General features: G+C 38.6%; 2 protein-coding genes across 4 annotated transcripts; one reads left to right on the top strand and one right to left on the bottom strand.

Moving 5' to 3' along the window:
* The first annotated feature begins 3857 nt into the window (after positions 1–3857).
* LOC137243718 (transmembrane protein 39A) lies at positions 3858–9360 on the top strand. 2 transcript variants are annotated; one of them, XR_010950592.1, is made up of 5 exons: positions 3858–4299; positions 4364–4608; positions 4677–5265; positions 8621–9118; positions 9189–9360. XR_010950592.1 is itself a non-coding variant. In XM_067771702.1 (4 exons), exons 1-4 carry the CDS (start codon positions 4048–4050, stop codon positions 8870–8872), a joined length of 1338 nt encoding a protein of 445 aa, XP_067627803.1. In that variant the 5' UTR covers positions 3858–4047; the 3' UTR covers positions 8873–9360. The 2 variants fall into 2 exon arrangements, 1 of the variants encoding a protein (XP_067627803.1); XM_067771702.1 differs by having other exon boundaries at positions 8621–9360.
* List (Lithium-inducible SLC6 transporter) lies at positions 8888–27510 on the bottom strand. 2 transcript variants are annotated; one of them, XM_067771700.1, is made up of 10 exons: positions 26854–27506; positions 12539–12776; positions 12358–12473; positions 12139–12293; positions 10337–10440; positions 10091–10280; positions 9756–10032; positions 9518–9694; positions 9351–9448; positions 8888–9281 (listed from the first exon to the last, which is right to left on the bottom strand). In XM_067771700.1, exons 1-10 carry the CDS (start codon positions 27194–27196, stop codon positions 9132–9134), a joined length of 1848 nt encoding a protein of 615 aa, XP_067627801.1. In that variant the 5' UTR covers positions 27197–27506; the 3' UTR covers positions 8888–9131. The 2 variants fall into 2 exon arrangements, with proteins under 2 accessions (XP_067627801.1, XP_067627802.1); XM_067771701.1 differs by lacking the exons at positions 8888–9281; positions 9351–9448; positions 9518–9694 and having other exon boundaries at positions 9808–9992; positions 26854–27510.

Here is a 27510-nt window from a genome sequence, read left to right on the forward strand (position 1 = left end):
TCCGCCCTCGGATTATTAATATTGATGTCAAGACGCGTCGTTTGACACCTCTCTCGATATTTTTGGTAGCGTATTAGCAGTCGACCCCTCAACTAGACTATTACCCAATCAAGTTTATCAAGAGTATTACTAGGTGCGTTCATATAACCGCGTGTGTAAATGGATATAATTTTACACCTTATAAGTTTATATGCTATCATGAGCCCCCTATTGTGAATCAAACTAAGTGTGATAGCTTATCTGTCAACTGTCTGACAGGATATTCAATATGGCCACTTTTTAGCGTTTTGACAGCGTGTTCAATATGGCTGCGCATAGGGCCGGCTATCTTCAGCGGGTGATAGAAAGAGATACAGAATGAGACAGCGACAGTGAATTACAAATCAGGTGATCCAATCACTTTGGAATTTTGACGTCTATGCAGAAGATATCACACTTAGTTTAATTCACAATGATATATAGTTATGTTGTTTTGTTGCCAAGCACAATTTGCCATTTGCAATTATGGATCATGTAAATATGATTACGAAAAATAGCATAACTGATTATAAAATTGTGAACAAATTTTGCATCAATAGAATAAAAGCACAGAAGGTAATAACTCAAGTAAAAGGGCCAGAAAATTATAAATCCATAATTGCATTTTGTCAGAAGAATTATTACTCTCTAATAATAGATCAAACCACTGATATACATATATATATCAAAAAATATGGCAGTTTCGATTCGAATTTTTAGATTTGATACCTTTGGCCGATAGTAGCACGGAGGGTATTTTTAGTGTCATTATTAAATCTTTGAAAGACTATTCAATACCACTTTAAAAAATGATTGGTTTCACTGCTAGGTTATGATGGGAGCAAAAAGAGGAGTGCAAGCAAGGCTGAAGCAAGTTGTTCCAAATCTGCATGTTAATGGATGTGCTTGTCAAAAAATTTTCACATTTTAAATTTAGCTTCAATGATGTAGTAAAAAATTTTTAAAAGACGTAAACTATAATTTTTGTAACAGCCCCCAGCATGTTATACTAAAGTACGCCCCCACAAGTGGCTTTCTAGACCAGCAGTTATTGATAAAACTCTTGAGCAATGGGATGACCTCAAGCATTATTTTAATCTTTAAGCATATATGACACTACTTTATTTTTGCTTGGATTCGAAGCTAAAAAACTGACGAAACTTCATCGGAACTTCAAAACACAAAAACAATTTCTATCATGAAAAAGCGAGACCACTATTCCCCCAAAATTAGTTAGTTTGACATGTTTTGTTTATGTTTTACATTTTATTTTTACATTAACACTTTTAACAATATAAACAATGCAAATAACACGCGAAAATTATTTCGGTCTCTAATGATTCACTTTTCACAAGAGAGTTGATTTTAATTGTGTTTTTATGCACCAAATTTTCAAACTAAAAACAAAATTTTCATTTGTCAGAAAAAAATAAAGAAAAAACGGCCGAATGTCAAAAAACCTGTCGAAAAACAAACTGGCTCGTTTGTTTTTAATGAACTAGGTTGTATTTTTCTTGTATTTCGCTAGTTTTTTGAAATATAGTTTATACACTTACACCAGTACTGAAGCCGTATTAGGAGCGAGTGCGACAAAAAATTGAAGATAAAATACAGAAAAAAATACACGAAAATAAAGTAGTGTCATATCGGTATTACGTATTTGAAAATAAAAGCAGTAATCAAAATATTAATCCTATATCTGAAAATTTTCAAAGTCCTATTTATAAAGTGTATTTTATATTTCTTTCGTATATTTTAAATGAAATAAATAATGTGAATATAGAAATGCAGTCTGAAGATATTCGCATACATTTACTTATTACCAGATTAAAAATTTTATAAAAAAACCTTATTTAGACTCCAGTCCTATTTGGATGTTAAATATTGATTCAGACGAAAATCACCCCAGATGAAAATTACTGCGGTGTTAACGTGGATATTATTACTAGACTATATTATATATTATTAATATATATATTATTAATAGACTTCAAATAAACACAATTTGTCAACTCACACAATTTGTCGCCTCAAGGCGAATTCAGTACCAGGTGGCGTTATGCCATCAGCTGATTGCTTCTTCTTGATAGTTTTCCATACAAAGCCTTGTACAACAAAATGTCACTTCGAAATCTATGAAAATTTTCTTTTGACTTGACATTCATCTGCACGGCGAATTGATTGAATTCTCTTTGTCACCACCTGGTATAGATTCGCCTTGCAATCAGCTGCTGGGATAACAACACCTTGTACTGAATTGTACCACGGTACAACGTATTTTAAATTATCAAGAAGAAGCAATCAGCTGTTGGGATAACAACACCTGGGGCCCTATTCAGTAACTATGAGCTTTGAAATGTACATTTTTCTTTCATACAAATTATATGAAGAAAAAGTGTACATTTTAAAACTCACAGTTACTGAATAGGGCCCCTTGTACTAAATTCTCCTTGCCTGGTAGTGAATTCGCTTTGACGTCAGCATTGACGACATTGAAAAACGAGATGATGGCAAATTACGGAAGATGACGAAGATTGCAAAGTGTTCGATAACAAGGCGTATGGATTCGCCTTGGTCCGATAATGATAACGAAGAATCAGTTATCGAGCATGATATGCTTCAACAGAAAGTGAGTTTTTCGGAAGCAGTTGCATTCATCAATACCTTGATAAAGTGATATGAGAACAATAATGATACAAATCAGCGAAAATTGTCAAAAGCTATCGTACAAAAGAAAAAAAAAAAAGAACAAACAAGCCTCGACTGCTTCTTTAACCGAGCTGTTATTAAAAATTAAACGGCCAGTTAATGGTGACATAACCATAACCAGATAAAGCAGCTGACCGAACCAACCTTATGGAAATCAATGTAATCGATTAATGTTGCCATACCATAACGCTAAAGCCGTAACCATACCATAGCCAACCAATTGGTTTTTGGTTTTTCGCCAGATCCATAACCTAAAAATATTTGAGTTGGAGAATTATTAACTTTTTGTAGATTTTATTTATTGTTTTGGATACGTTTTGACTAAGAGATTTATTTTTTGTGGTGTATGTTTGTAATTTGCCTTCATTTTTAGGGAATTTTCACATTTTTAGGTTAGGGCACCAATAACTGATGCCAATTTGATATGGATAATTAAAAATATGGCCATGACTATGGCGTTATGATTATGTCAACTTTAACTCGGGCTTAATAAGCATTTTGGATAATTATAGTGGCTCATCAACGGATGTTAAGCTTTTCCTTTTTTTAGTGCCTATACGAATCTCATGCTTTCCTTCACCCCAAGCTCCTCTTGGAGACCAAAAAGAAATAGATAGTAGCTATCATCCGGTGGCAAAATCCTGAGCCAGATAAATAATTTTGCACGTAAATACAACAACAACGATTTGAGCCAGATTAATCCAGATAGAAGTCTGTTTCAATTTGTGAGCCAGATAATATGTTAATTACTTCTTTTTAGGGTGGCAACGCGGCATTTAATTTACCTACTTTTTCAAAAATAGATGTCGCTCTTAGCCTTTCGCCGTATGAGTTAAATCAAAAACAGCGGCGACATCTGCCTATCACATTTCACGTGTGCGAAAATTTCCCGACATCTGCTTCTCAAGTCTCTCAATGATCCAGAGCATTTCCGTGAGAATTGAGCGTGAGCCGGAGCTGTAAAGCTCACTGAAAGACGGCAAATGTCTGCTGGCCATCAACCATAATAAAAACTATCGATAGCACTCACCAAAGATTATCGAAATTTAGTTTCCCAGTTCTAGCAGGCGCAAATAGTAGTGGAACATACCCAACGAACCCTCAATTCGCCTTTGTTTAGTAACTCTTGCAATTCACCACCTGTAATGAATTCGCCTTGTCGTGGATGGAGCATTGGCCGGAGCATTGGCCGGTTACAAGGCCGATCCACTGAATACTGAATTCGCCTTGGCCGATTATTGTTTTATTATAAAAAAAGGTTGAAATTAAATTTAATTGAGTGAACAAAATTGTTAATTTTAAAAAACATATATATGTGAAATGCGTGCTGATGCGCAAAATGAAGGTAATGGCGGCAGTGGTGCAGCAGCGAAGAACACTTACGAAAGATACAATAACGCTGATGGTGCACCCATGCCTAAGCATATACCATTTCCAGACTATCCAAACAGTTCCGAACTTATAAATGAACTTGTTATGTTTCTCTTCATCACATTTGCAGCTGCAATGCAATTTATAAATATTTATCGCACGCTTTGGTGGCTGCCGGAATCGAATATAAAGCATACAGTGGTGGGTGTTGTAGATTCGTAATATTTGCAAGTTATAATATGTTGCTCAATTTATTTCCCTACAGAACGTCTACCTCATTGAGCCATACTTAATTGCTTTCATTGTTTTGTTAATGTCGCGCCGTTTCCTCTTCTCCCTACTCATGCGTGGACAGGATTTGTTCAAGCAACTGAGCTGCAAGCAGCGTCGTATTTATAAATATGTAATTAAATACAGCTTTAGTACCTTGCTTTTGCTATTACTAAGCTTTTGTGTATACAAAATTTACGATAGAAGTTCATTTATACCCGTATTCTTGCTGGTCTATCCGTAAGTAGTCTACTTGTATCAATTTGCCAACCAAAATATGTTTCATTATCTTTTTCTCTTTTAAACAGTCTGGTCATTTACTTGCTCGTTTTTGGTTTCCAAATTGAGTCTTTTTTACGCAGCTCATGTGAACTTGAAGGTTCCTACTTTAATGGCATGCCTATGCATTGTTGCTCTAGCTGCCCGAACACGATACGTGACGAGATCGATGTGTTGAAAAATGATTTTAATATACGTTTCAAACAAATTGTATTCACATCACTCTTAAATGCTTACTATGCTGGTCTGGTGCCATGTTTTTTTGCTGTCTCTATTTATTACAATATTATGTGGACTTATCAGCATGCATTTTTTGTTTGGCTAAGTTGTCTCACTATGGCAACTGCATTTTGTTTTCCTTCAAAGTATAGCGATATCTTACATCGTGCTTCGTTACATTTGGGCTATTGGTCGCGTTTGGATATGCGCCCAAATGGTGCTTGTAGTAGTATTGGTAGTGGTAACAGCAGCGTGAGCTCCACTGGACCAACAGCTGTATGGAAACCTGCCTCTGTTTGGATTCAAGGTAGTGTCGTCAAATTTAATGAAGAGTTATTTAGCTGTCAGGGACCAGTTACTGTGGCGCAGCCTGGAAATTCTAGTCATTCTAGATTCTATGTGAGTATTACTAGTTTGACTTAAGCAGTTAATGCTTAGTTTAAATTGAGCTTAGTCTAACCTTGCATTGTGGCTGTTAACATAAAAATTTACTGCTTAGTTTAAGTGAAGCAAAGTGGCAGGATTGAACTCTAGTCACCAATAACTGGGCCTAAATTTAAAATTATATTGCATGAAAAATTTATTTAACAAAAACTAGGAATAACACATTTTTATACTCAGCTGAGCAGAGCTCACAGAGTATATTAATTTTGTTCGCATAAGGGTTCCCCGTAACAGCATAAACTAATCTAGATAGATATAGACTTCTATATATCAACATGATCTGGGCGAAAAAAGAAATTCATTTAGCCATGCCCGTCCGTCCGTCTGTCCGTGAACACGATAACTTGAGTAAATTTTAAGGTATCTTAATGAAATTTAGTATGTAAGTTCTGGGCACTCATCTCAGATCGTTATTTAAAATGAACGATATCGGACTATAACCACGCCCACTTTTTCGATATCGAAAATTTCGAAAAACCGAAAAACTGCAATAATTTATTACCAAAGACGGATAAAGCGATGAAACTTGGTAGGTGGGTTGACCTCATGACGCAGACTAGAAAATTAGTAAAATTTTTGACAATGAACGTGGCACCGCCTACTTTTAAAAGAAGGTAATTTAAAAGTTTTGCAAGCTGTAATTTGGCAGTCGTTGATGATATCATGATGAAATGTGGCAGGAACGTTACTCCTATATGTGTTCTAAATAAAAATTAGCTAAATCGGATGACGAACACACCTACTTAAAAAAAATTTTAAAAGTCAAATTTTAACAAAAATCTTTACAGTATAGAAGTAAATTATGTCAACATTTAACTCCAGCAATGATATGGTGCAACAAAATACAAAAATAAAAGAAAATTTCAAAATGGGCGTAGCTCCGCCTTTTTTCATTTAATTTGTCTAGAATACTTTTAATGCCATAAGTCGAACACAAATTTACCAATCCTTGTGAAATGGCGTGAGGGCATAGCTTCTATGACAATAACTGTTTTCTGTGAAAATGGGCAAAATCGGTTAAAGCCACGCCCAGTTTTTATACACAGTCGACCGTCTGTCCTTCCGCTCGGCCCTTACCATGATAACATGAGCAAAAATAGATATATCTTTACTAAACTTAGTTCACGTACTTTTCTGAACTCAGTTTATCTTGGTATTAAAAATGGGTGAAATCCGACTATGACCACGCCCACTTTTTCGATATCGAAAATTACGAAAATTGAAAAAATGCCATAATTCTTTACCAAATACGAAAAAAGGGATGAAAAATGGTAATTTGATTGGTTTATTGACACAAAATATAACCCTATAAAAAACCTTTGTAAAATGGGTGTGTCCCCTACCATATTAAGTAGAAGAAAATGAAAAAGTACTGCAGGGCGAAATCAAAAGAACATATAGAATTTTTTCGAGTATGCAGTCTTGTAGCCCGTTTAATTTTAGTATAATAAAGTGCTAAACTTAAATTCGTAGGAAGTCTCGCTGATTTTCGGCAATTTTTTTTCTGGATCCAAGCGCACTTAGACCCTTTTGGCTCCAAAAATTGTTGCAATAAAATTTCGAACGTTGATTGCTCGGCCAAAATAACATCTAAAATTTTTTCGAGTTTGCAGTTTTATAGCTCGTTTAATTTTAGTATAATAAAGTGCTAAACTTAAGTTCGTAGAATGTATCGCTGATTTTTGGCAATTTTTTTTTTCTTACGAGGTTACGGACTTTTTTCCATATAAAAAAATTACGTTAAAAAATTCTTACGGGGTATAACTCAAGAAAAAATTGCCAAAAATTAGGGAAATTTTTTACAAAACTAAGATTAATTTGCTTACTGGCTACAAAACTGCATACTTAAATAAATTCTGCATGTTCTTTTGGCCGATTAAATTTTATTGCTTGGAGGAGCGCACTTAGATCCTTTTGGCTCCAATTATTAATGCAATAAAATTTAGTACGTTTTTGGCCTGGCAAATATATGGCACTAAAATGTCCAAAATGGCTTAGATCGCATTGTCAACAAATATACACTATATTAAATATACAAATATGGGTATAACTCAATTAAAAAAAAATGTAACTTAGATTCTTTTGGTTCTGAGCCCTTCATATATAAATAAATTAGCGGTACCCGACAGATGATGTTCTGGGTCACCCTGGTCCACATTTTGATCGATCTCGAAAAGGCCTTGATATATACTACTAAGGGCCACTCCCGTTTAAAACCTTCATTAATACCTTTAATTTGATACCCATATCGTACAAACACATTCTAGAGTCACCCCTGGTCCACCCTTATGGCGATATCTCGAAAAGGCGTCCTATATAACTAAGGCCCACTCTCTTTTAAAATACTCATTAACACCTATCATTTGATACACATGTCATACACATTCCAGTTACCCTTGGTTCAGTTTCTTTCCTACATGGTGATTTTCCCTTATTTGACAAAGGATGAAGGAAAATCGTTCCAAAAAACATCACCCTTGGTCTACAATTTAGGATTCTTATCGGACTCATAATTAAGAGCGCTTCGAAAATATTTCACGGGTGGTTTAAAAAAATGATAAAGAAATGCGTTAAAATTTAACCAAATTTTCATATTTAAAAAAAAAATATTCAAATAAAACGAATTGATAAGCTGAAGAAAGATAGCAAAGGCAAGTTGCTCCACTTTTTAGTATTACCATTTGTACCTATGTATCCATAAAAAAGACAATTTTGTCTCCAAAGCTCTCAGCTGAGTATGTAGTGTTCGGTTGCACCCGAACTTAGCCTTCCTTACTTGTTAAAAATCAAATATGAGCTTCGGAGGGACATGAACTCAACTAAAACTCAAATTATTTCAGGATACCCTTGATTTTTCAATACATCGCATTGTCTGACGTTGAATTTATATCAGCACAAGTGCTGGTCTGATACAGTTTATCTCTCCTCGAAATTTTCACAAGGGTACCAAATATTTTCATAAGAAAATTGAAACCGGACCTCATGCCTTTAAGTTTTGTTTTGATTTGTGTCTCAACGGCAAGTGGGGTATTTTCCTATTGCGGCTTATTTTTCGGTTTCGCGCTGTCAAGGAATTTGATTGACCCATCCTAGCATTTTTTATAAACCTCCTATCACACAATATATTTAAGCTGAGCTTTTAAGTAAGCTCTGATATAGGGCCATTAAAAACCAATTACATAAAATGGTAGAAGGGTTCGTTGTAGTGGTGGATGCACTCGGACAGTGTTCTTAACGAAAATACAACAACAAAGTAAAACTATTCCAATCATATTAATCTTATTAACATCAAGTTCTCTTTCATTTACAGAAACTATTTCGTAATCCATCAATTATATACATGGTACTCACCGAAATGCAAGCGGCCATTGTTTTGACTGGCATAGTAGTTCTATATCACGCTGTCGAATGGCATTTTGTTTTATCGCTTAGCTTTGTCACACTTACAAATCAATTTACATTTTTCAAAATTATGCGAGATTATTTGGTAACAAAACGCATCTACACAGCAGAAGCTTCTATAGCAGAGCAAACTAAGACGCTTTCTACAAGTAATAACTAAGCAAAAGAGAGAACATTTAGAGTTATATTTTGTTTTATATTTGATTTTTGTATTTATGAATTGTACATCGTTTTGTTCTTACATTTAACGTGTTTTTGCACTTCACCGAAACTACTTTAATTGCAAACTACATATTCATTTTATGTAATAAAAAGCTATACAAGATATACCTATGAATTGTTACATGAGAATTGAAAAGCAACCTGTGAAAATAATTCAAATACATTAGGCTTAATAAATTTAAAGGTAATTCGCAATCTTAACCGAATATATTTTCATATGCTCTTTTTAATATCGTGCTTTTACTTGTTTGTAGGTCAAATTTTCGTCGATGATTCACATATTCCTCATGGTTATTGCTTTCTAAAGGTCCCCAATGTTCAGAGGGAGCGGCTGCCGATTTGAATTTCTGAATTTAAGGAAATAAAAATAAAAAAAATTTCGCTGCAGGAGAACATACATAAAAATAAACGCTTACATTTACTAAACCAGTGCCTTTCGATTCCTTGAAAATACTATATAAAGCCCAACCAGGTATTTGTAACAGCCCGATAGCGGATAAGCACCAGCCGAAAACTACATAATTTGAAGGTAAAGTTTTTTTTGTTTTCTATTTGTCATCTGACCATGCAATTATCAACTTACCATGCGCTATGTGGGGATATTCAACATTTTTATAGGTCAATGGTTTCAGGTCAATTAGTGTGTAAATTAGAACAGAAAGCATTAACGTAGGCGTAATCACACCCCAACATAAACGCCAGTAAATACCAGTTTTTAAACCAACCATAAATTCGATATCCGCACAAAAACGTTTTACACCTAAATTGTATACAAGAAAAGTTAGCACTATTACTTGTCAAAATAGCACACAACAACATACCATACACCCAACCAACGGCTAGCAGTTCACCAATTGCTAAAATTAGCGCTGTGAATGATACACCATAAAAATCTACCAGATTCAAAACAAATTGTCCACCAGGCGTCATATAAATGATGCTTACAGCAAATCCCAGTATGGCTAAGCTTAACGCTAATGCCCAGTTTGGTGCGCGTACCCAACGATCACGTATCACACGTACAATGCAGGAGCCCATGCCGACCGTACTTCCGATACCTAATACCAACAACATCAAAAAGAAAAGAACCGCGAAAGCCTTTTAGGTAGTTTTGTTTTAGGGCGCCATTGGGGCGCATGAGCACATCGATACGTACCTGTGGTATAAATTCAAATTTGGCTATTGCATCAGGATAGGAAATGAAAGCCAAACCAGAGCCACCTTTTACTACGTTAGCCACATCGGGTGCGCCAGTTTTAAAAGCCAAGTTACCCAATATACCAAATGTAATGCAACCAGCAATTAGTGAAGAACAAGAATCCATTGTAGTAATAATGACAATGTCTCTGTGTGAGAAGAATTAGTTAGGAGCTGTGACGCAATGAAAATGGCGAAGACTTACTTATAAACATTGCGTGAAAAATTGTTGTATGAGGCATATGTTATCAAAGTGCCAAAACAAATGGCTAAGGAAAAAAAAACCTGAGTGACGGCAGCATACCAAACCTGAGCAAAGAGCGATAATTAAAAGTCGAAGTCGTAAGCAAAAAAATAGCCCGCGGTCTCTCGAAGTTAGTGTTCAAAATTAGTGGTGGGATTTCGAAGTTCGAAATTCAACTTTTCGTGAAAACCAAAGAAGTAAAAATATGGGCGTGATTTGTTTGTTGGCCTAGAAGGTCTGATGTGGTCATTTAATCGTTCCCGAGATGGTCGGGCTAGTATATTAATGGTGCTTTGTTACCGGAACGTATCGGATCTATATCCGGCAAAGGATCTTCAACATCGATAACACTCCCCAAAACCTTCGGGGAGTGTTTTTATCGTTAATACAAAAACAACAACTAGGGAATTCAAATCGTTTACCACCTTCCAGAGGACCATCATCTTTCATACGCATAACACAGCCTAGTCCCTGTATTTTGATTCGCTGAACTATGTTGATGTCTTCGGAAAGCTCGTACAGCTCATCATTAAATCTTCTTCGGTACTCGACGTCGCAACGCGGGAACGATAAGTAAGTTGTAGAGCATGATTTTCGTTTGCCGATAGAGGACTTAACTTTTCAATTGCCTATTCAGGTTCAAGGTAGCATTTGTTTACAAGTATGATTCTTTGCTGGCCTTCCAGACTGATGTTGTTGTTTGTGTTAAAGCTGGTTCCCATATAAATTATGGCTGCCCACAGTGGCGTGGTTGCCAAAGCGCATATGCGTTGACTCTTAGCTTGATGACAGCAGGTTCCACGTTTTGTCCTCATTCACCATCGAACCCATCTTTTTCGCTTCGTTTTCTTGTTTTGGGGTTAGCAGAATTTACGGCGTGGGTGTTCAGAGTGACGTTGTCAATATCTTCAGCATACGCCAGTAATTGCACGCTCTAATAGAATATTGTTCCAAAGCGGATAAGTTTTGCAGTTCATTCGCAATACTGACTGAGCTGATTGGTGTTGTTCAACGTTTGCGGGGGAAACCAAATTCAGAATCTTTTTCTCGTGCTTTTTTCCCAAGATTTGGCGCATATTTAAATATGGTCGATGGTAGATTTAACAGGTCTGAAGCCGCACTGATAAGATCCAATCAGCCAATTCACGGTGCGCTGCAATCTTTACAACAATACGCTTGACAGGACCTTAATGCGTTACTAAGAAGGCTGATTTCGCTATAGTTGGCGCAGTGTGCAGAATCCCACTTCTGGTGTATTGAGCAAAGAACACTTACATTCCAATCGTCGGGCGCCACACTGCCGTATTTGAGTAGCAGGCAATCCATCAGCGCCCGAAGCCTTGTTGCATTTTAATCTGGTTATTGCTATTCTGACTTCGTCATAGTAGGGTGCGGGAACATTCATTACCATCATAATCGATTGCGGGCTCTGTTTCATCATCTTCTCTGGGCGTTTCATTCGTCTCTCTTCATTTACACAGCACTGAGAAGTGTTTCCTTCATAATCTAAGCCTCCGCTGGACGGTAGCGTTCACACACTCTCTTTGTTGCAGTCGCTTTCAAGAAAAAGTTATATCTTCGAAAGTAGAAGCTAAAAGTCAATTCACGTCCATTTTACGAAATGTTCAATTTCGAACTTTCGAGACTAACTTCGAAAAACCGAGAAATAACTATTTTCTTATATCTTAATCTCTTCAATAAAACTGGTCTGGTTCAATACTCAGGAGAATTTGTTTTTGGTGTGTAATGTTATCAATACTTACCAGTGGATTTAAAAGTTCAGACCATTGAGGTTTAAAAAAATAAATGATACCATCCATTGCGCCAGGCAATGTAACAGCGCGTAGTAGTAGGACTAGTAACACGACATAAGGAAATACGCCGAGAAAATAAGCAGCTTTTCCGGAGCTTTTCACGCCTTCATTGTTGACAAAAACTTTTTTATTCCAATCGCTTTCTCGAGGTAACCTCAAACAACTTACCTCTTATAAGAACTCCGCCAATTATAAACCATGCAACTGCTAAACAGCCCACTAGCTCCCAATTTGGCATACCAAGCCCGTCAAAAATATCTTCCTTTTCATGTAAAATTTCTTTTCTAAAGATTTTGATGAAAAAAATGCATTACATTAAAAAGGTTCTATCGAACTTTTTCTAACTTACTGGAAATATAACTCTGCAGCTGACATCTTCGTTTGCTGCACATGCGCTAAGCTTTCATTTTGCGTGCCATTAGTCAGAGCCGTTTCGCTTAGGCAAATATCACCCCACTCCTCACGACAATAGCTCCATGGTAGTACTTTCGAAAAAGATGCAATAAGAAAACGTAAAGTCAACGCCATAATGCTGGAGTAGTAGGTAATGGAAGCGCCTGTCGCAAGAACTTGACCAGCAGCGACACCTGTAATGCATTAAGTGTATTGATGGAAATGGAAATTTTATAAATTGGGGAGTGTTATCGATTGTGATGGTCCTTCGCCTGATGCAGATCCGGTACGTTCCGGTACCAAGCCCGACCATCTCGCGAACGATTGGTTGTGAAAACTTGCTACCTTCTAGGCCATACCACCCTCCCACCCCCTCGATCCATGAGGAGTTCGGGATCGCCAGAGCCTCGGTTGTTAATGTAACAGGATTCGCCACGGATAGGTGAGATTGACAATTGGGTTTGGTGAAGCTATATATTGCGCTGGCAACCTGAAATGGTTGCGCTACAGAACCCCTTGAATCTAATTAGTATTTTAGTCGCCTCTTACGACAGGCATACGTACCGCGGGTATATTCTAACCCGTGGGTGTTTTATAAATTTTGAAAGATATTTGAACAATAGCCCAATAAGAACCATAAATCCGGCGTTTATTTTTCTCAAAATACTGGAAGAAGTTCTTCATAATTTCAAATTTAAAACCGGTGGGGATTCCAAAGCTTGAAAGCGGCGATCCATAAAACTTCGTTTTCCCTGTTGTAGCCAAAAAGAAACACTCATTGAATACTGCGGGAATGATTCCTTTGTTCACTTCTTCTTATTTATTTTCTAGCAGAGCTTCGCTCATGCAAAAGGTTCGACCGCTTACAAATTTTCATCGGTGTCCTCTACCCACCCAGCATTTTTTGAAATTATTAATCATATTAGAGTCTTTTTCGAGTCTCCAGCATGATCAAAATAAGCATATATGCGCAAATTTTCTGATCAGAAAAGACTCCCTCGTCGGGAGAAAATGGTACCCTACGCGCGACTACACTTGGTTAGCCTCTTTTAACCTATATTTGTAATCAGTATTTAGTCTTTTTCGAGTCATATTTACCATCATTTATGAGTCTTGTGGGAATAATTTTTAAGTGTGTTTTAAAGCTTTTGCGATTCTTTCTCGAGACATTTAAGAGTCATTTGGAATCTTATTTTAATCATTTTTTGTGATCGCTTTACATTTTGTTGTTGCTTTTTCAATAAATCATATTTCACTCATAAGAGGGAGTCGATTTCCAGTCTTCTTTTGATCGCAGAATTGTTAAACAGTTTTTAGTCGTAAAAAGGAGTCGAAAATGTCTCATTGTGGTGATTTATATTTTTATCAATCTTCCGTATGCTATGTGGGTAAAAGCAGTCCCAGTAAACTTGCAGTTTCAACAGGGTTTGACCTAGAGATACACTATTCGACAAAACCAACTTTTTTTCTGGGTATTGGACCAAGCCCACTTTTTTGTAGAGATTGAGGCTTAAGTAGACAAAGTACTAGTAGACAAAGTACTAGTAGAAAGTAGTTTTCGAAGTTCGAAATTCTACATTTCGAAATTAAATTTTTTTGTTAACGCGTTCAGCAAATTAAAAAGTAAAAAATGTGGTCGTGGTCCCCTATTTTCCCTTATTTGAAGGGCTGAGTTCTTTTTTTGAGAAATTTAGTATAACAGTTGTTATACGAGGTGAAAAGTCAGATAGTCCCATGATAGTGGCTACTACTTTCATATCCGCACATACTCTCCACTGGAATTGCTCCTGTAATTTTTCAAAAAAAGAATTCAGCCATTCAAATAAAAGAAAAAGGCGGACCACGATCACATTTGCTGAGCGCGTTAACAAAAAAAGTAGAATTTCGAAATGTAGAATTTCGAACTACGAAATCCGATATCTATTTTTTGGAAGCTTACTTCGAAAAACGGAGATAATACTTTGCCTCAATCTCTACAAAAAAGTGGGTTTGGTCCAATACCCAGCCGGCTGTTGCACAGTGTAATTTGTGTCAGAGGCGTTGCTCCCACATTACGAATAAAAAAATATAGCTTAACTTGATTTTGGGACAAATAAGAGTTTAATTCGCTGCAATATCCCGTTCGAAATTTTACAAGACTATGCGCGTCTCACTGGGTAGTCTGCTTACCGCTACCCTGCATGCATGTATGGAGTACTCGCTATGGACCAAGCGAGTGCTCCAAAATTAACCACAATTCATACAAAAAATATGGTCCAATTAACATTGCGATGTCCTAGGACCGGACCATATACCTCAGAGTAATACATGGAGTACCCACAGTCCAATAAACATCGTGTAGTGATTACGATCGTTAAAAACGAGCAATGATCGGCTTACAACATGTTCGTATAGAAACATGAGTTGGTCCATCGCTGCATTACAGTGGATTAGAATGGTAAGTACTCCAGTGGACCTCATGGTCCAACGATTTTTGCAGGGTACTACAAGTATTCTGTATTGTGGTACAAGAAATGAGTTCACCATCCCCTCACAGGGGTTTCAACTTTTACGTTGCTGACCTTTCGAAAGCGTTCTTAACTGATTCAATCGCAGGTGGCTCCGAGATAGCCGTTGCCTTGACTGAGTAATTTTAGCACATATAGCAAGTGTGCCTACTACATACTGTCCTGCTGTGCATCTTATTAGCACTAATTGGGAGGTACCCTGCAAAAGTCGCGAGTACTCCATGCATGCATGCATGGAGTAGTCGCTATGGACCAACCGAGTGCTCCAAAATTAACCACAATTCATACAAAAAATATGGTCCAATTAACATTGCGATGTCCTAGGACTGGACCATATACTCCAGTTCCGTATTACATCAGAGTAATCCATGGAGTACCCGCAGTCCAATAAACATCGTGTAGTGATTAAAAATAAATAAATGTAAGGCGCGATAACCTCCGAAGAGATCTAAGGCCGAGCTTCTCTTCCAATTTGCGTCGTGCTCCTCTTGATTTTTCCCTACAAATTGGCCGGACGGGACCTACATGTTTTATGCCGACTCCGAACGGCATCTGCAAGGCAGATGAGTTTTCACTGAGAGCTTTTCATGGCAGAAATACAATCGGAGCGCTTGCCAGACACTGCCGAGGGGCGACCCCGCTTAGAAAAATTTTCTTCTAATTGAAAAATCTTATTTCTAAGATTTTGATGTTGCTTTGCCCGGGAGTTGAACCCAGGGCATACGGTGTGATAGGCGGAGCACGCTACCATCACACCACGGTGGCCGCCCGTGTAGTGATTAAAATCGTTAAAAACGAGCAATGATCGGCTTACAATATGTTCGTGTAGTAACATGAGTTGGTCCATTGCAGCATTACAGTGGAGTATAATGGTAAGTACTCTAGTGGACCACATGATTCAACGATTTTTGCAGGGTAGTCACTAAACCTGTATTGCGAAACACTCGCTTTGCGTAACTGTCTCCCATTGTTTATGCAGGGTGCTTGTTCAGTATTTCATTTGAGTATTTTGACCTAGAGGTGTAGATGATTTTTGTGTATGTATAATTACTAAGTTTATTTAATATGAGTGAATATGAACATTTCGATATAAAATGTGTTGAGTTAATACTAAAGAATAAAAAAGAACAAAAAAGAATAAGCAAAAACAGAGTTGCCAAAATGATAGTAAATTAATTCAGTGTGTGGCGTTACCACTTCCTTTCATACATAACATTTTTCCTTCCTCTGCAGGAGTTAAGGTGAGAATGGAACTCTCGGTTTCCTTTGTCTGGTCGACCGCTGAGGGGCTGCCGGCGTCTCGCTTAGTTCCGGATCTCTTTCCGGTGTCGCCTGCCGTGCTGGTGTTGAATGCGATGGCGGTGTATCGTCCTGTATTATTGTAGTGTTGGGAGTAGAGAACCCTTCCAAATCTTCTTCTGATCCCAATGATATATTTTGTGGTGATTCTATGGGTGTTTCGACTTCTTCGTGGTTTTCTACTATACCCGATGCAGCTGTGCCGTTCTCTTTAGCTGCAACCCTCGTTTCATGATGATTCACTTCCGGTGTTGCTTTATCGGGCCCCGCGTGTGACTTCCGTATTTTGTCTACATGTCTTTTTATCATTTTCCCATTGAATTGTATTTGATAGTGAAGATCCCCTAGACGGGCGTGTATTGTTCCTTTGAGCCACTTAGAAATTCGCGGGTTACCCGACAGGAAGTATACGTTTTGATTTACCTTGAACTCTCTTCCCTTTTTCTTGAGATGCATGTATTGTTTTTCCTCTACTTTCCTCGAGATTTCCTCTGGTGGAATCAAGTCCAATCGTGTTCGTAGCTGCCGCCCCATAAACAATAGTGCTGGCGAGGTGCCTGTTGTCGAATGTGGTGCATTTTTGTACTGTCTCAAGAATTCGTTTATGTTTTCCTGCAAAGAACTATTCGTGGTACCCATTGCTTTCAATGCGTTCTTGCCCGTCTGTACGCTTTGCTCTGCTTGTCCGTTAGTTGCCGGGTGATACGGTGCTGAGTATTTGTGATATTTAACACCGACTGTAGTCAGGAAGTTGTTAAATTCCGCGGACGTGAAATTTGTTCCATTATCAGATACAACCGTTTGAGGAACACCATAAGCCGCATATACGTCGTCCAGCAAAGTAATTGTCGCGGCCGCCGTAATTGATTTAGAGATTTTCACCTCTAACCACTTGCTATACGCATCCGAGATTATCAGTAGCATTGCTCCTTCGAACGGCCCCGCATAGTCAATAGGGGGACTCATGATAGCATATAAACTTATAAGGTGTAAAATTATATCCATTTACACACGCGGTTATATGAACGCACCTAGTAATACTCTTGATAAACTTGATTGTTTTTCAGCTGTATTATTTCCAAAAAATTTTTTTTTATTGTTATACAAATTAAAAAATACCAAGATTAAGTGAAAAATCAAAACTAAAACGTCTTTACTAAGATATTCTTGTAAATTACTTGCTGATGTTGGAGATTTCTGATGAAAATGCCTGCTGTAATGTCTGCAAGGTTGCATTCCTTTGAGTTTATCGCGTTTACACAATGAAATGTGCGCGTAAATTTATACAAATTGTGTAAATGATTTTTCATACAAAATTTGACAGCTCGTGCGTAAACTAGATAAATTTATACGTTTACACACTTTATAAGGCATTTATACGGTTACATGAGTCCCCCTAATATGAATGCGTTCCCACGGTCCCTTGGGATACTCCCAATGATGATCGCCACTTTTCCCGGGTTTGTTTGCCTGTTTTGCACATGATTCGCATTTGTTCGCCATGTTCTCGATATCATTGTCAATGCCCGGCCAGTATATGAATGAGCGGGCGATTCCTTTCATCTTGACAATCCCTAGGTGTGATGTGTGTAAATTGTCAAGCAGTTTGGCTCTGTACTTTGGTGGAATGACGACGCGATGCTCCAACATCAAATATCCTGACGATAGCTTGTAACTCACTTCTGGGGACTTGTATCCTGTTCTCTTCAAGCATTGTTTCCAGCAGTTTAATTATTTTACCCAGTCGCTCGTCTTTTCTGGATTCGTTTGCACTTTTGTCGAATCTTAATGGTAATTGGTTGATTTGCCGAATCACAAAGTCGTCGTATTCGTCTGGATTATCCGTATATGCCTGCCGCACATGTCCCACCTGTACTGGTTGCTGTCGTAGAGGGTGGGCCCGTGAAAGATAGTCGGCGTTAGCGTTTGCCTTTGAATTTTTATACACCACTTCGAAATCAAATCTACTCAGAAAGTCTGCGTAATTAGCCATTCTGCTAATGCAAAGTACTGGTAGAGACTTGTCTGGTTGTAAAATTTGTGACAACGGTTTATGATCTGTGATTAGCGTGAAATGACGCGCGTACAAATATTTGAAAAATTTCTGAACTGCCCATACTATTGCCAGTGCCTCTTTGTCCATCTGTGGGTATCGCTGTTCTGCAGTATTCAGTGTTCGACTTGCGTATGCAATGGGTCGTTCAGTTCCGTTCTCTAAGCGATGTGATAGCACCGCTCCCAACCCTGTTTGACTCGCGTCCGTCGCTAGTAGAACCGGTAGTGCCGGGTTGTAGGGTATCAAGACTTGTGGAGAAACCAGCGCCTGTTTTAGATACTCAAAGGCTGAATTTGCCTCTTTGGACCAGTGAAATTTTTCGCTTTTCAGCATATCGCGCAATGGTCGCGCTCTCGTCGCCAGGTCTGGGATAAATCTATAGTGCATTTAAGTAGCTTTTCCTAAAAACAGCTGTAGCTCCTCCACATTCGTTGGTTTGGGGCTATTCAGTACAGCTTCAATGTGTTTGTCAGATTTATGCACCCCCAGTGCGTCGATGCGATGGCCTAAAAACTCCACTGATGGAGTAGCAAAAACACACTTTGACTTATTTAAGCGTAGACCATTGCATTTGATGCGATTTAGCGTTGTCGCTAAAACACTCAGCAGCTCTTCAAAATTTTCCGCGAACACCAAGATGTCATCAAAGAAATGTAAAACGTTTGGCACTCCTTGCAGGAGCGTCTCCATTTTTCTTTGCCAAATAGCTGGAACATGTGAAGCCCATTCCGAATGCTCTACTCTCACGTAAAAGCCAGACTGGATTTTGCGATCTATTTCCTTGGCATACGCCTCTCTCAATGCCATTGGTATTTCGCGTGCTCGTGCGAACACTGGTGTGGCTCCCGCCTTCAGCTTCACTTTTGCAAGCGGCCCTCTCAACTTACCCGCTGTCGTGTCAAAGACTTCTTCGTAACTTGCAAGGAGATGTTGCAGCCGTTCTCGTTGGTTTTCTGAAAGTTTTGGCGCGGTTGAACTTATAGAGTTAATTTGCCTGGCTAACGAAAATAGCTCCGAAAAGTTGATTTCACGTGCGAATTGTGAGATCCATTCTCTGCCGCAAAGTGTATCGAAATCTTCTTGGACAACATACAGATTCAGGCGCCGCTTAGTCCTCCCCATTGATGCGGTTACTACAACCCTACCCATGCAGTTCACTCTATGCCCCGTGTAGCTTGTAAATCGTCTGTCTGTTTTTAATAATCTGAAATTCGGTTTTATAGTGCGAAGAGTTTTATAATTAATAATGGCGCATGGGGCACCCGTATCAAGCTCCATCTGTATTTGCTTTCCATCGATATTTACGTGAAGCATTTTTCTGTCTACTGCTTTACATACATTAATGTTGTTCAGCTGCTGAACTGGTTCGAGCTCATCCTCTGAAATCTGATCTAGTTTTGCCTTGCACACTTTTGCAATGTGGCCCAATTTTCCACACGAAAAAACATTTGGAGCTACTGAATTTGCAGTCTTTTCTGCTGTGTTGGCCCCCACATCCGTAACAATTTGCGGATTTTTCTTTTGGCTTCTTGGTCAACTTTTCAGAATTTGCATTTCTTTTTGTTTTGACTGGTTCGTATCCCAGTTTAAACGTTGGTTCACTTGGTTGTTCCCACTCTGTACACTTCAGATCTGTTGTTGCACTTTGTGTTAGTTCGATTGTGTGCGCAATTTCGTATGCCTCAGTAAAATTGTTTGGTTTTTTACTTATAACCTCATTGCAAATATAGCGTGACTCCACGCCATACAGTAACTGCTCTGTTAACATCCTATCCAAAAAGTCGCCATATTCACAATATGCAGCGCCCTTTTTTAAACAAAGTGCGTACTCGGCAATCGATTCGCCTTTTTCTTGCTTACTTCGTCTAAATTTGATACTTTCAGCATACTTGTTTCGTGAGCCATCAAAATGGCGAATTAACACGGTTTTTATTTCATTGTATTTCAGCGAGTCAGGCGTCTTTGGGCTAACAAGTATTTTTAGTGCGGCGTTCAGCTCTGCCCCCATATGCACGAGTACGAATTTGTGTTGTTCCTCTTCTGGAACTTTGCTCAGCTGTAAGGCCCAATCTACGCGTGTGAAAAAATCCTGCACTGAGGATTTGTCTTCTGACTTGTATTCTGCAATACTAAACGGTGGCGGTTTGGTTGCTGCCCGCTGATTTGCATTTGCCCCAGCACTGTGGGACGCCCCCTCTACAGCCTCGCGAATTGCCCCTGCCAGTGCATTCATCACCCTCTTCAAATCTTCCGGTGTGAGGCTCATCTTTTTAATCCCACTTTTGACACCACTTTTGTGTATGTATAATTACTAAGTTTATTTAATATGAGTGAATATGAACATTTCGATATAAAATGTGTTGAGTTAATACTAAAGAATAAAAAAGAACAAAAAAGAATAAGCAAAAACAGAGTTGCCAAAATGATAGTAAATTAATTCAGTGTGTGGCGTTACCACTTCGTTTCATACATAACAATGATGTTCAGGTATCATAGAAAGACATCCCGTGACAGCTCTGAGCGCGTTGTTTTGATAGGCCTGTAGCTTCCTCCAATTTGCTGCTTTTACGTTAGGCGACCCCAAAGGTTTATGTTCTTTGCTGGATATGAATCCGGAACGCTGCGATACTAGCCCGTCTTCCGCGGGAACGATTCTTTACCCCACGAGCGTTCGGATCGCTTGGGCTTTAATCGTCTCTTCCTGTAGGCATGCCTTACCGATGGTATATTCTAAACCACTTAATCTGCAGACCTTCGAGCTCCACCTTTTGTTATTTTTATAGCGATAAGCACCCTCCCCAAAGCTTTTGAGGAGTGTTATCGATGTTGATGGTCCTTTGCCGGATATGGATCGGGTGCATTCCGGTAACAAGCACCATTACGGTACTAGCTCGACCGATCTCGGGAAGGATCTAATATGACCACATTGCACCTTCTAGGTTATCCTACCGCCTCCTCCTAGTTTCGTTAGGAACTTGGGGTCGCCAGAGCATCGCCTGCTAAATCTGCTTATGATACATACATACAGTATCTGCGTCGCGTAGGTGAGATTGACAAGTGGGTTACGGAAGCTGTGAAATACACTTATCAACCCCTTGAATTCCTCGAGTTCCACCTCATTGCCCTTTGTACCACCTACTTAAATGCGAAACCAAAATGATAAGTAGTTCGTCTCGTCTTGCTTCACCACAAACTCTACTTTGGTTGACCGTTTACATAGGGTTGAGAAGGCAAAAAGCGTTATCTGAAGCCCCTTTTAGTTTGAAGTGGGCTAGAGAGGCTCTTCGAAATCCTGCCTCTTAACCTTCCACTCCAAAGAGCTATTCCTCAATGTCGTTTGGCATGGTCGTATAGACTTGAAAGATAACTTAATTGAGACATACCACCCTGCAGGTACTCCAAGCGTCTGGTCTTTCTAATTAAACCGCTTTTATTAGCTTGGCCTGTATGTAACGGAATCTTTGAGCTTAATTTTCACCGGTTTCTAGAAGTCTGATTAATTTGAAACTTTGCATACGTATCAGGGACCAATGACAATGCATTAATGTGGTGGTGTGGTGACATAAGGGCAACGGCCATAAGGTCAATTGGCGTTATTACCACTTTGAAAGGCCATAAGTTTGATTGAAACTTTGCACATGTATCAAGGCTCGACTACAATGCATTAATGTGATGGTGCGGTGACATAAGGTCAACGGCCATAAGGTCAATTGGCCTTATTACCACTTTGAATGGCCATAAGTTTGATTGAAACTTTGCACACGTATCAAGGCTCACTGACAATGCATTAATGTGATGGTGCGGTGTCATAAGGTCAACGGCCATAAAGTCAATTGGCGTTATTACCACTTTGAAAGGCCATAAGTTTGATTGAAACTTTGCACATGTATCAAGGCTCGATTACAATGCATTAATGTGATGGTGCGGTGACATAAGGTCAACGGCCATAAGGTCAATTGGCCTTATTACCACTTTGAATGGCCATAAGTTTGATTGAAACTTTGCACACGTATCAAGGCTCGATGACAATGCAATAATGTGATGGTGGGGTGACATAAGGTTAACGGACATAATGTCAATAGAACTTATACCCACCCCAAATGGCCATACATTTGAAACCTTGCACATAATGCGAAAAACGCATCCCTTTATTAATGATAGAAATGGATGCATGGCACATCTACTACAGAGCATACTGGAGCCCTTTTTAACACGCTTTTATTAGCTTGGCCTGTATCTATATATGTATCCATGTATGTATGTAACGGAATCTGGAGTGGAGCCGAGAGCCCCGGTAATGCAGAGCTCCGAACTCCGTTGCACCTTTTGAAGCGTTTTAAGATAGGTAGTTTTAGCTAGTGCAGGCCACCAGACCAAGGCACCATAAAGAAGAATCGGGCGCACAATGGCTGTGTAAATCCAGTAGGTCACCTTAGGGGAGAATCCCCAGGAGGTGCCAATTGTCCTCTTGCAGGTGAACAGCTCTGCTGCTGCCTTCTTGGATCGCTCCACTATATGGTCACTCCATAATAGCTTCCTATCCAGAATGACTTCCAAATACTTGACTTGATCGCTAAACGCCAAGAACGTATCCCCAATTCTTGGCGGTGTAAGATTTGGTACTTTGTACCTCCTCGTGAAGAGGACGAGCTCGGTTTTATCCGGGTTGACTTCCAAACCTGTGGCGGGTTGTACTCCTGGCGCAGCTCCATGATGTCAGCTAGGTCCGTTGGCGTCACTGGAATCCAGGCTCTAGCCCTTGGTCGTGATGGGATATCACGCGCCTCCATTACCTTGAGGGGCGCGCCCGGATATACCACCCCTATCAGCGTGACGGCGGCCCTATAGAGGTTTACCGACCTGGCGTCGTCACAGGCAATTAGCTTGACATTGCCTTGGAACCATCCTGCATCGGTGTAAAATGGCGGTGGATCAGGGTTGTCTTTTTTAACCTTAACGGCCACCGTAGCGAGCGCGGCCTCGATCCACTTCCACTGTTGTTTCGGGATCCTGCCATCTTCGCTGCTCTCGTCTATAATGCCAATGATCTGCCGACCCTTAGCAATTTCGGCGAAAGACCGCGTCCAGCCTCCCTGCGTCTTGACCCTGCTGGTGCCGTGGGTTGGATTCATCCATGGACCGCTGGCGTTTCGAGGATTCATCACTCTCGACTAAAACTTTTAAAATTACTTGAACTAAAAAATTAAAAATAAATAATAGTTTAAAAAAACTAAAAAAACACGCTTTTATAGCTAACCGAACTAAAAAATAGAAAATAATTTTCAATTAAAAAGAGTTTATATAACAGTAGTAGAATGTCAAACAATCATTTATAGTTAATCACCTCAAAATAAAATTATTATTCAATTTAAGTTATTAACAGAATAATTTAATTCACAGTAAAAAGCGTGGGGTGCTTGATATTGAATGTTACAATCATTCTATTGGCAACTATCTGAGAGGAAAGATATGAAATGTAGTCAAATGCACCCCACGCTTTTTAATCTGAATTAAATTATTCTGTTAATAACTTAAATTTTATTATAATTTTATTTTGAGGTGATTAACTATAAATGATTGTTTGACCTTCTACACTCAGAGAAAAACGCCGTTATAAAATCCAGCACCACCGGACTCAACTCAAGCTTTTCATGTTCTTACTGTTTTGTTCTTGAAAAACGAACGACCTGTTCTTAAAATATGAACAAATGTTCTATTAATGAGAACGATGTTCTTAAATCAAGCCCAAGAAAAAAGAAACGGTTCAATTCGTGTGCACTACAATGTTAAATACACCATTTGGCACTAGCTATCAAGCAGTTGTAGTGGCCCAGCGGCTATGATGTTGCGCTTGCGATCGTGTTGCGCGAGTTCGATCACCGCCAAACTCTGAATTTTTTAAAACAATTTTTTTTTTGTTCTATTTTTTTAACTCTTATTTTTCGTTCAGTTACATTCACATATCCACAGGTAATTCTCAAACTTGTTATGAAATGTTTTAAGTATATATGCAGATTACATCTTTATATAAGAATAATTTCTCAATAAGAGAAATGTATGAGAAAATGCTTATTATGCAAGTTACACGCATAGGTACCATAATACGGCACACCCTACGATCACGTTGCTAAGCATGTGACTTATTTAGTTCAACAGAATAAAGTCGCTGACGCGGCACACGCGCAACCATCGATCAGGTCACCTTACATTAGTTATGGGAATCGCACGCTAAGCATTTCCTGTTTACACAAGCGAGCAGTTCTGGGTAAAGCATGGGAACTGCAATGTAAACATTTTAGTTAATCTAAGAAATTATTTAAGTAAGTTACAACGTATGTTGAGGGCAGTAGTTAATTAGCGTGCAAGTGGCACGAATAAAGAAGTTGTGACGTTAATCTGAAATCGTTCTTTCTTTCATTTCACAAGTATCGGAGGACAGTGAGTTCCTCCGCACCTTTAATTTTTTTACATCTCCCACGAGACGGGAGATAACTTGAATTTTTTCTTAAACTTTTGAACTTTAATAACAATTTTTTTGTTGTAAATATTCTTTATTTATGACAAAAATATTATTAATAAAAATTAAATAAATATATTTAAAAAAATACTTTCCCTCCCACCAAAGATCAAGCACGAACCGTTCTTAAATTGAGACCGAAAAATGTTAAATCGGCCCCAAATCGTTCTCGAAGCGTGAGAACGAAAAATCTTGAATCAAGCCCAAGTAGTGCTTGAAATGAGCACAGAAGGTTCACACATCAATACCAAAGTGGTCATAAAATACGAACGGTGTGCTTGGAAAAACTGTTCTTAAAACAAGCCCATTGGTCACAAGTTAAGAAAAAACGTACTTAACAGACTTTTGTCAACGAATGTTCTTAATTTTGAACTTGTTTCGTTCGTTTTAGAACGATTTTTTCTCTGAGTGTACTACTGTTATATAAACTCTTTTTAATTGAAAATTATTTTCTATTTTTTAGTTCGGTTAGCTATAAAAGCGTGTTTTTTTAGTTTATTTAAACTATTATTTATTGGAGTCAATTACATTATACGATAAAACCAATTTTGTGAAGATTGGCTCATAAGCAAAAAAGTATTCCCCGTTTTTGGAAGTTAGCCCTCAAAACATAGATATCAGATTTCAAAGTTCGGGATAGGACCCTTCCCAACATAGTTTAGTTATTAAAAAAAAAGAAATACCGCCTAAGGTCGAACCACCCGGAGAGTTCAAGCTCATTCTGATGGCGTATTCGGATTCAGCGCCTCAAATTGAATAGGATTCCATGTGTCGTATTACCCGATCCACCAACTTTTTCTGTGTAGCTTTGTAATTTATCGTTTTTAAGTTTTTCAAAAGGAAAAGAAGTCAGACCACGCCTACATTTTTACCCATTAAAATTTTTCAAACACAATAAATGATAGAATAAAATATTAGGATGGGTCAAATTTCGAACTTCGAACATAATGTTTTCAGAGTTAACTTCGAAAAAGGGGAAATTGTTTTTAACTTATGGACCAGTCTCTTCAAACCTTTTTTTATTTCCCAGCTGAGTGCTGTGCAATATTATAGCTAAGTTAAGCTAGGTTTAACGCGAGGACCTCACATAGACTGAATGATTCCATAGTGTTACCAGAAGTTTGTTTAACGATCAAACTGAAAAACACTATCAAAACCCAGGTCCTATATTATAAAATAACTCTGTCCTCTTGGCAAATACTAGAAGCTGTCTAGAACCCATGCCATTTGCTGCTTCTAGGTCTGACAGCTGCATCACTCCTAATAGCTGGAGTCTTACGCTGGCGTGCGCAGGACATGTGCACAAAAACATTCTCTATCGTTTCCTCCACCGGCCCGCACTTCTACATCATCTATGACTGACAAAACCTTGTTCAAAGGCAGTGTCCAGTCAGATTACCCGTCATGACCTCGCTCAATCTAATTGAAAAAACTACGTAACAAGCTTCGAGGGATGCGTCCCTTTTAGCTAGCTCATCCGCTTTTTCATTCCCATCTTTTCTAATATGCCCTGGGACCCAATATGGATGTATGATTCTCACTATCCCAATTCTTTCCAGTGATTGCTCACACTCTAACACACTCTTAGATGATGTGCTATGCGAGATCATTGCCTTAATTGCTGCTCGGCTGTCAATATAAAAGTTGACACGGCTGCAGTTTAAGCTATTTTCTTCCTGTGGTCCTTTGCGCCAACCATACACCTGTATTGTGGCTCTAAGATCTATAGCTAACTTCACTTTATCAAACTCCTATAGAATACGGGGGTTAATAAAAAAGGTCGTTGGTGGATGATGCGTTCATCTGATGTCATTATAGTAATCATCTCATATGCCGTTCCTGGCATTCCCTACCAACATTTCATAAACAATCAAAATAGTTTTCCAACTGACCTTTCATAATTGGCGCCATATTGAATGCTTTAATGCAGCCGCGTCCGGAAAATTGTCCTAGAATTATTTCCAAATAGTAAACAGGACGTCCGATGATGAGTAAAACAATTAAGTATGGTATAACAAAAGCACCGCCGCCATTTTGGAAGGCAATATATGGGAAACGCCAAATGTTGCCCAAGCCTACAGATAATGAAATGCATGAAAATAGAAATTCGATCTCATTGCCCCATTGTTCTTTCGGTTTATTTGCAACTGAGCTTGGTTCCTCAGCCTTTATTTCCACTTGGTTTACGGAACCATCGCGCGGTTGCAAGTGACGTAATTCCTCCGCGGTGGACATAGTTTCTGTTTTATTAAAAAGCAAGCTTGGTTTGTGCGTGCCAACTTTGTTTTAGATTAGTTTTGCCAGAGTTCAGCTGACTTCCACGCACTTGAAATTAAACTAAAACGTTTTGTTTCTTGTTTTTTCCGTTTACTTGTCACTCGGTGCTCTACTTTTGGAACTGACTTCATTACCTTCCGTGAAGTTCACTTTAAATAGAGCTCTTAACCGTCAAACAATTCTACTTGTATTATTTTCACAATTTCGCATAATTTCCGCACTCGCTAAGTTTAGTCGGTCGCTATCTTATTTATATTTTTATTTGTATTAAT

Source organism: Eurosta solidaginis, chromosome 3, assembly GCF_040869045.1.
Source record: "Eurosta solidaginis isolate ZX-2024a chromosome 3, ASM4086904v1, whole genome shotgun sequence".
Classification (NCBI taxonomy): domain Eukaryota; kingdom Metazoa; phylum Arthropoda; class Insecta; order Diptera; family Tephritidae; genus Eurosta; species Eurosta solidaginis.